The sequence below is a fragment of the Triturus cristatus genome, chromosome 2_2 (assembly GCF_964204655.1).
Source record: "Triturus cristatus chromosome 2_2, aTriCri1.1, whole genome shotgun sequence".
In the NCBI taxonomy this organism is placed as follows: Eukaryota; Metazoa; Chordata; class Amphibia; order Caudata; family Salamandridae; genus Triturus; species Triturus cristatus.
In genome coordinates, this window is record NC_140582.1 from 504,382,082 (window position 1) to 504,392,233 (window position 10,152).

Consider the following 10,152-nt stretch of genomic DNA (forward strand, 5'->3'; position numbering starts at 1 on the left):
CGCCTAGATCACTTTTCTTTACATACACACAAAATTCCTCTCACTCCTACTATCAATTATTTGGGCCCTTATGCACATAGTTACCAAAATAATACTCAAATGTTTCTGTGCTTTCTCTCCTTCCTTCTGAAATACACACTACGCTCTTTACTAGCCTATCTTCAGAAGAGACATGAAAGGCTTTCTTCAAAATACCTTTTCCAAAAGAAAGACCATGTTACTCTTGGCTCTAAAATCAACACACACCTCCCTTGGAAAATATTCTACATTGCTTGTATTGTTGTATGTATTCTTTAAGTCCAATTTAATTAATGTGAATTTACACAAACAAACCGGCCCTCCTACTCTTCAAATCATCTGCATCTTTAGAAATAAAAATATGTAATTAAAGTTTCCAGTTCTGCCCCACCTTTAGTTTTTATTCCTCACTTAGTTAGATCTTCTAACCTCCACGCCTATTCAAACAGTTTTTCTTGTAGCTGTTTAAATGGTCTCCTTTATGCTTCCCACATTTGATCCTATCTTTTTTTTTTAAATAACAATTTTATTGAGAACAAAATCCACAACATTGCAGCAGTCATGACACTTAGTTAGCACCTACACAGGCAAAGTATGCATTCGGGCATTGGAGACGACAAGTGATACACCCAGGGTAGTAAGCATTGAAACAGACCAATCAGTGAAGCATTACAAAGGTGGTTACATATACATGTTAGGATCAGGGGGCCCCCCGCATACAGTATACGATTGGTGGCCTTAAGATTTCAGGTCACCGCGCTTGCCCCCATTTTTTCCAGGATAGCCTGTCTCTCCCTTCTAAGTTCCACCATATGAGAAATACAGATGTCCCCCCGATATTTATTCCAACGTCCCGACCTGTGGTCCCACTTCCTAGGGCAACCTCGACTCTTGTAGACCGTTTTCTCCGCCACCATAGCTAGATCCATATCAGTGGCCCAAACGCGCAGCGGCGGCATGGTGGCTACCCACCACTTCTGGGCAATATTCCTTTTAGCAATGGCCCAACCCATCGCCGACCACTCCTGCTACGCCTGGGTGAGGTCCGTATCTTCCCACACATTAAGGAGGCAGAGCTGAGGAGAGGGGGCGATGGGCTTACCTATGGACCTCGCCATCTGTTGGGTGACTTCTATCCAGTAGTGCTGTATAAGGGGGCAAGCCCATAGAATATGTAGAAATGTACCTGTCTGGTGACAGTGTCGTAGGCAGAGCGCGTCTGGACGTCTTCCCAATTTACACAACAGTGTTGCATCAAAATACACATGGTGCAGAACTTTGAGCTGAACTAGGCGGAGTCACATCGGTATTGCCACCTCCTGAGGGGAAGCTAGCGCTTCAATCCGGCCTCGTCAGCCATTTCTCCCAAATCCGTCTCCCACCTGGCCTGTAATTTCCGCATTGGGTCGATACGAATATTAATTAACTTCTTATACGTCAAGGAGATAGCCCTGCGGTCCATTGGATCCAGCAACAGCCTGTCCTCCAAAGGAGAGGAGTCTGGAAGGGGTGCACCGGCGGGAAGGGCGCCCTCGATAGCATGGCTAATTTGAAGATATCCATAATACTCTGAGGGTGCGAGCTGGTATTTAAGCTGAAGCTCCGCGAATGACGCCTTCTTGCCTTTAATCCATACATCCCCCACCGTAGAGATACCAATAAGGTCCCATTTATCGAAACCTGCGCAGGTGCTCAGCCATCCCAGACAATCAGGCTCCCAGAGTAGGGTGGCCTTAGTCAGCCGCCCATACCAACCCATGCGTCGCTGGAGCATGTGCCAGGTTTCCACCGTCCGGGCTGTAGGGCCAGTCAAGCCCAGATTTTTTGGGCTTGAGTACAATGCCCTGTTATAACCTCCCTTCCCCAAAAGCCAGCAGTCAGTGCGGAAGCTAGGATCATCATGAGACCCGAACACCCACTGGTTGACTGCGATCAATTGTGCTGCCTGGTAATAAAGGCGTAAATCCGGCAATCCTATCCCACCATCGTACCAGCCCATAGTCAATTTTTGCATTGCGATACGCGGCGGCCCAGTATCCCATAACAAGCCTCGCTGCGCTGCCTCAATCTTCAAAAAATAGGATTCTGGAATCGGGATGGGCGTATTCTGTAGGGCATAGAGAAAACGGGGGAGGGCTAGCATCTTAAAAAGGGCTGCCCGGCCCAGGAGTGTGAGGGGCAATGTCTTCCAATGGACCACATCTGCCCTGAACCGCTGCAATGGGCCCACTAGGTTTCGCTCATGAAATAGGGATGGGTCCGATGTTATGAAGATGCCGAGGTATTGGAAACCCTGTAATGCCACCGGAATGTTATACCCCCTAGGACTATGTGGCGGGTCACCCCAGAGGGGGTACATCTGGGATTTGGACCAGTTGATCTGGTACCCAGAGTGGGCCCCAAAAATATGAAGTACCCGACGGACCGAGCGCGCCGGGGAACCAGGTACAACAAAATGTCGTCCGCATAGAAAGAAATACGGTCTTCATGATCTGCTGTCCATTTAAGGCCCCTGATTTCAGGGTCACTCCAGATCCAGACCGCGAGTGGCTCAAGTGCCAAGGCAAAAAGAAGCGGCGACAGTGGACAGCCCTGTCTCGTGCCACGGCATAGGGAGAAGGAGCTCGAACGGTGGTTGTTAACTGATACATGGGCCGTGGGCATGTTATATAGCAGTCGGATCCACCCTATCAGCCGGGGACCCAACCCCACACGGGCCAGGACAGCGAAGAGATACTCCCACGCCACCGTATCAAACACCCTTTTGGCATCAAGCACGAGCAAAAGTGCTTCTTCTTGGAGTGTTGCAGCACGGCCCAGTGCCCCGTGAACACGGCGCAAATTACGTGCAGAATTACGGCCTGGCATGAATCCCGACTGGTCCGGGTGGATCAGTGCAGTTAGATATGGAAGCAGACGATTGGCCAGCAATTTGGCCAGAATTTTGGCCTCGACTGTGATCAGGGAAATGGGTCGGTACGATGCGCACTCGTCCTCTGTTTTACCGGGTTTGCGGATAACTACTATGGTGGCTGATTTCATCCTATCTTGATCATTTGTAAGTGTTCACAATTTGTTATCATATGCAATTTCACTTCCTAGTCATAGTCATCAATGATTTCAAGAATTAGTTCTGCCTAGTAATTCTGCTCCTATATTCTGTCTACCAACCCGATCAAGCTCTTTACTTTGTATCTCTTGGGTTTCAAGTTCATCACTCCTCTATGCACCAAGTAGGTTTAGGTAATTTTCTCTCCAGGCTCCGACACTGTGGACTGCCCTTCCAATATGTCATCTTTTACCTACACATATGTAGTTCAAAATAGCTCTCAAATTAAATTCTTTTTTTCATATCCTATCACTCCAGTTAGCAAAATGATATATATATACCCGGTTCCTTCCAATTTAAGGTCATTCATCAGTGCTTCTGAACTTTTTTATTGTACTGTATTAACTATGCTTCATATAAAAGCAGAATATAAATCAAATATATAAAGTCTCTTCTAAGTAGCAGATCTAACTGAACATTGGTGTAATCTACATTGATGTAGAATGATCCTTACATAGTAAAACATGAGCGGAAGGAATTAAAATTGTAGAACTATGTAACATCTCAGTGCCCAAACATTCATGCAGGCAAATTAAGGTAGACACAGCTCTTGCGGGTGCACAAGGGTCAGAGATTCCTGAGATAACCATTCTTCAGACTCCTGGGCAGCTGCCTGAAAGTCACACACTTTCAGATGTTGACTGCAGGACAAGAGGCAAGGTAAAGTCCCTGGATCACATTATTTCTGATATTTATTCTTAACTGAACTAGAATCCATATTCCTTTCAACTAACTGAAATAGGGAATTATTGTCAGCCTTTTTAAAAAAAAAATCCTATAGAGTCTGGGCACTGTCAGAACTGTGAACCACTTTCTTGATTCTCCTCCACAGAGACGTTGAACAGCTTCTTTTTGTTTGGGGTCTTTGGTTCCAAAAGGCTGCCTTTTTCTATAAAACAGGTTCTCAAAGAAACTGCATGTATGCTAGAAACACTGGGCATGATTAAAAAAAGACTTTGCCATGAGTCGGTGAGACTTACTCTTGTAGGACTCAAGTTACACCAAAATCGTGAATCAGGTGCTCTATCTTTAAAGACTGTAATTTATCTTGAACTTTCAAAATTTATTTTACCATAAATAATCTACTTACAGTACATTAAAGACATCTTCTAAATGTGTCTGAGACTTTTTTCAAATATATGTATTAAAGAACAGAAATTTAAATACAAAGAGGGCGAGGAAGCAAACGACACACATTTGATGGACGGAATGCAGAACACATTCACCCCCAGTCAAGAGATCTGGGTTAAATCCATCATTCTTTTGCTCACCATGCCACCCCAGTTTAGACCTGGCCATATCCAAATCAGACTTGACCCTGTGCCTCATGGGAACAGTCCAGCCCGAACTGCTAAGTCAGGTCCTCCCTGGACTGGAAACAAGCATCCTAGGACCAGTTTCAGGGTTTCACCCCTCTTCAGCCAGGATAGCTTGAATCCAGTGGCACAGTGAACCCGGGACCCACGTCTGGGCATACCCGGCGCACTTAGGGCGAGGAAGCAAAAGACACACATTTGATGGACGGAATGCTGAACAAATCAAAACATTCACCCCCAGTCAAGAGATCTGGGTTAAATCCATCATTCTTTTGCTCACCATGCCACCCCAGTTTAGACCTAGCCATATGCAAATCAATCTTGACCCTGTGCCTCATGGGAACAGTACAGCCTGAACTGCTAAGCCAGGTCTTCCCTGGACCGGAAACAAGCATCCTAGGACCAGTTTTGGGGTTTCACCCCTCTTCAGCCAGGCTAGCTTGAATCCTGTGGCACAGTGAGCCCAGGACCCACGTCTGGGCATAGCCGGCACACTTAGGGCGAGGAAGCAAAAGACAGTGGGACGAGTATGCCCAGACACGGGTCCCGTGCTCTCCATGCCACTGGAATCAAGCTATCCTGGCTGAAGAGGGGTGAAAACCCGAAACCGGTCCTAGGATGCTTGTTTCCAGTCCAGGGAGGACCTGGCTTGGCAGTTCGGGCTGGACTTTTCCCATGAGGCACAGGGTCAAGACTGATTTGCATATGGCTGGGTTCAAACTGAAATGGCATGGTGAGCAAAAAAATGATGGATTCAGGCCCAGATCTCTGTACTGGGGTGAATGTATGACATTGTTCTGCATTCTGTCTATCAACTGTTGTTTTTGCATTTAAATACAAAGAATCAATTTAATGTGCTTAAGAATGCAATACTCTAAAGAAAATTGATATTCTCAGTCTTGCAAGACAACTGTAGTTTTGATTGTGAGGAAGGTTGAAGAGAAAGGACTACACTTAATTCCTACACCTATGTTGAGTTTCATGACAGGCAGCTTAGAGGAAACTTGGTGAAACCTGACCTCTCCAGCAAAGAATTCTACCACACCATTGGTTCATCCAGTCAGAGTACAGCAGTGTATTTGAAAGCCCACCAGCCAACAGAGGTGTCTTGAAGGCAGGGGTAGGAAACATCTATTCTCATCACACTCGCCAGCTGTGATGTTTATGACTCAGTCATGCTTGATAAAAAGCGAGGTCGAACAACCACATTTAAGCAATCACATTTCGACCACAGGTGGCACAGCTGAAACTTCTGATTCGGGTCACAAATGCCATTTACCCAAGCAGCATCAGGCCCCTTGATCAATAAGATCAAAGAGTCAGTAAGCCCTTATTTATCTGCAAAGTATCATAAATATTAGGCCTATCAATGATATTTGTGGGCATGCACACACATGGGTACTGTGTTTTCTGTGTCGTATGAACGCAAGCTCCGCAAAACCCTGGAGGCCTCACAAGGCCGAAACGCATCAGGGATGCTTCCGTTGCCGTTCAGAAGGGTCTAAGTCTAGCCAATCAGGCTGGACTAATCCTTTTACAGCCAGTCCAAGACTGCTTTGCATGTGTCTGGTTTATGTCCACAGTGAAACAGAGGTATAAATGAGCTAAACCAAAGCATTTATTTGAGTGGGGCCAAAATGACAGTGTCTCAGATTAATTTAAGAGATTCCATCTATCACTTTTTGCGATTCAATCTCTATTTCACTGGCCACAAGCACCACTTTTCAGTCCCCCCTTACCTTCCATTTTATGGTGGCAAATATTGAATTCCAATGTAATACATTCACCACCCATGAAGGCCAATGGCCAATATTTACAAAACTTTGTATTCAGCAACTTTACAAGTACAATCTCATCTGTTTAGTGGTCAAATTAAACCTGGGTAGCTAAGCGAGTCCGGTCTGCCTCGTTCTGTCAGCTCTAACTTTTAAATCAATTATTCTGCGAGCGCGTGCTGGGATAGGTACCCCCATATCTGTAAGGACATAAGAATACAAGTACACAAATGCAGAATAAAGTTGGCTAAATGGCATGGGCTGTCAGAAGGTGGCCATGTGTGTGACCTACAGACAGTCCTGGCTTTTTAGCACACATGGATATAGCCTGCGTCCGCTTACCAACTAAGGGGTGTTTATATGACTGAATTATAATGAATGAATGAATGAATTCCGATTTATACCGCGCTACTAAGCCCAAATGGGCGTCAAGGCGCCTAGCCAAACAGAGCTAACTGGATGAGAGATGAGGGAACTTATTGGTAGGCCTTTGTAAAACACCAAGTCTTAAGTGCCTTCCTAAAAAGAGCCATAGAAGGTTGGGACTTAATCTCCAAAGGGAGAGTGTTCCATAAAAGTGGAGCAGCGATAGAAAAAGCTCTGCTGCCCCATCTAATCAATACTACAATATTATACTCCTGGCAAAATAAAGAAACTGAATATAAACCCATTTCAGAGGGGGGGGGGACGACTGGTAATTCCAACCAAATCTATGCGCCTGTGAGTTGTTATTTTAAACGTCGTGGAGCAATAATGTATTTAAAATTTTCTGAAATACATAATAAATATTGATGTAATTCGTATGTGTTTGTTTCTCATGTTAGGCAGCCTAAAGAGCAGAACATAATATGTGCAATTACAACTTTAATGTTTGTATGCGTTTTACCTGATGGAAAGAGAGACACAGAAAGGTGTACAAACGGAAAGCAGCACAAACTCAGCTTGGTTCTGCAGCCAAGTGCATCGGCAGGCGAAACTAACCCCGAGCTAAAATGGAGACAGGATATGCTGTCAGACAGACACAGGGGTCGCAGCGGCGGGTCAGTGCCAAGGTCAAGCGCAGCTGTCTCTGGATCCGCGGGTCAAGGGGGAAGGTCTCTCTCCCCATCTCTGCTCGACAGTTGTTGCTCCCGGATTGGGTGAGCGTGACAGAAAAAAAAGTGCTCTCTCCAAAGTTAATGCCGTTTTAATCTGGCAATAAAGCCAAGGCAAATATTTTGAAAGAAAAGGTCAAATGAGAAAGGAAAAAAAACGCCGCCTTCGTTTTCATTTCTAAACAAGCAGGGGCTGCGGTACAGCACCGAGCTAGGTGTCATGTTCTTTATTGACCCCCATGGCTGAAAAACGCATGTTGAAAGCAGAGTTTTTATTTCATTTTTTTTTTTTTAATGGAACCTCTAGCGGACAGAAGGCGAAAGGGCATACACAGAAGACAACCTATGCTCTGTGCGTCGGGTGAAACGTAGGAGGAAGGAGCGGGGGAGAGAGAAGGGGGAAAGAAATAATTGCCAGAGCTGAAAGTGCCATGTCTTCCCGTGTCTGCATTTGCTAATCTGTCAGACTGACAGTGCCCTAGGACTTGGGGTGGAGAGCAGACCATCAGTCCTCGCCCTTCGCCCTACCTCCTCCCCTTCCAAACATATAAATGTATTTATGGTAAAGTCGATATCGATCGTCGTCCGTCTGCAGCAAGAAAGACTGGGGGGGGAAGAGAAAATAAAAGCGCCCTAACCCCCGGGTGAACTTCAGGTGACCGAGCTGCACACAGACCTCTGCTGAACTGGAAGGGGCGGAGGGGGCAAAAATACACAGAAGAGAGCAACACCATGGGTGGGGGGAGGTGACAGTAGCCTGGTGGGGGCACAAAACCTGTGCACACCAACCCGTCCTACCCTCAGTTGCCCCCGCATCTCATTTGCTTTTTGCAAGGGAGGAAAAGGGGGTGGGAGATAAAAACGAAGGGAGGGGAGTACAGGAAGAAAAAAAAGTTGTGTTGTTGCAGCAGGGCTGGAGAAGGGCTGCCGGTGCCTGCTGCTGCTCCGGCCGCCCTCTCCAGGCTGCGAGCTGAGCGCAGCCTGATCCGCCTGACCCTGCACCCAGCCCCGGCCGCCTGCCTCCCTCCCTTTCCGGGATTAAATGTCACTCTTGTGCCCCTGTCTCCCTGCTGGCAGTTCCGCTCCTCGCCTGCCGTCTGCCTCCTCTTCTCCGTTGCCAGCGCGCTGCCCTGCTCGCCCCCTGGCTCGTGCTCCCTCCCCGGGGCCGTCGCCGGGGCTACGGCCGCAACCTTTAACCGGGGTGTGACTGTCGGGGAGCGGGTGATGCGCACCTCAGGACCGGGGAAAGAGGGGGTGGGGGCAGAAAGGGAAGAAACCGTAGGCAGGAAAGAAAGGAAGAGAAGCGTGTCTGCAGGAATGGGGGCAGGGTGAGGGGGCAACAAAAAAGGCACACGGCTGTTCATCATCACCAACATGGCTGCCTGACTCAGACCTAAGCGAGGAATAACCCAGGCTGTGTCTTTGTCAGCGTCACCTCTGTAACCCTAAACTAATGCAGAAAACACTGGCGCCGCAGCCAGGGAGCAGTCACGGGCAGGCAACACACACACGCACACAGGCAGGGCACTTACGTGTGGGCAGGCGCTGGGGCTGCTCCTGCTTCCTCCTGGGCATTTTACCCCTTTTCTCACATTCTCCACCCGGAGCGGGTGCGGGATCGGGGAGGGCAGCCTGTTGTCCTCCGCCCTCGCCCCCGTGGTCTGGGTGCGTGCGAGGGCTGGGTCTGTGCGCGCTTCTGCCTGCTGGGCTCTCCCGGGGAGCCTGCTGGCTGCACCTGGCTGTCCCCCCACGGTTGTAAATATCCCTCTGGATGGGGCTCTGTGTTATCACGCGTGACCGTGCCCCCCCATGACGGTGCGCCCCCGGTGCCTGGCCACGGGCTCGATAGGGTACCGGAGAGAGCTGCCGATCGCCGCGGTGTCTATGGCTGCTCTCTGTGCCTTCCCAGCCCCTAACACTAATGCAGGGGATCAAAGGGCAGAGGCGGTGTGTGTGTGTGTGCGCAGCCTGCACAGACACAGGCTGCAGAGAGAGAGAGCGAGAGAGGCAACCCAGACACACATACAGAGCCAGGAGCTAAGGTGCCCCCGAGCTCCCAAGGTGGACCTGACACCGCCGCCCTCAGACTGCCCAGGGACGCTGGGGGTTCAAGGTCTCTGCTAGCAGCAGCAGGATGTGGGCGTTGATGTCTTTTTATATTACTGATTTATTTCAAGTAGGTTTTTTCTCTCTTGAATTTTTCCCCCCATCATATCTAGTCTTTGCAAAAGTTTTTCTTCCGTGTATTTCAAATGTATGGATACTTGGTGTTTTTTAAACATTCATTTTAACATCAAATCTGCTTATACGGGGCACTAGAAGACCTAGTTCACGGGCTTCCTGGCTACTCAGCAACTCTCCCTATTTTATGTTTTCATATTTCCATAGTCTACGTAGTGAGGAAAAAACTATAAATGCGAGTGAATGCTTGATGAAGGAATTTCCCCGCCCCCCACACCAGATCTCACTCCTTTGGCAAGTGCTGCCAGGATGCAATTGAGAGGTAGCAAATCTAAAACTGCACATTTCCTGATGCTGCCTCTTTCCTTTGTGCAAAAGAGCTACATAGTTGTTAACTCGTTTCTCGTAAATGGCAGACTTCTTGATTTGCTACCCAGTGCAGTTGACATTGAACATGACCCATGTTGCCCTGAAAATGATATTGTGACCCGGAATTTGTTTGCAACTTTTGGAAATGTTAAATGCATTGAACAATGACATTGCCGAATTCCTGCAATTGGTCTCCATGGGAGCAGGATTCAAATTTAGAATGCCTGACAAAGGGCGGCAAACAAGTAGCAATAATAAAAAAAAAAACATATATATGCACTTGGAAAATA

At 47.7% G+C, this 10,152-nt stretch overlaps 1 protein-coding gene across 2 annotated transcripts in view; it reads right to left on the reverse strand.

The window, feature by feature from the left end:
- The window catches only part of ZNF827 (zinc finger protein 827), a 581,455-nt gene extending 572,049 nt beyond the window's left edge, over positions 1-9,406 (reverse strand). For both annotated transcript variants that reach the window (XM_085641623.1, XM_085641624.1), the window contains exon 1: positions 8,845-9,406. In XM_085641623.1, coding sequence (XP_085497749.1) covers positions 8,845-8,887 — 43 coding nt within the window. In that variant the 5' untranslated portion in view covers positions 8,888-9,406. The remainder of the gene's footprint in view (positions 1-8,844) is intronic.
- Positions 9,407-10,152: the final 746 nt, after the last annotated feature.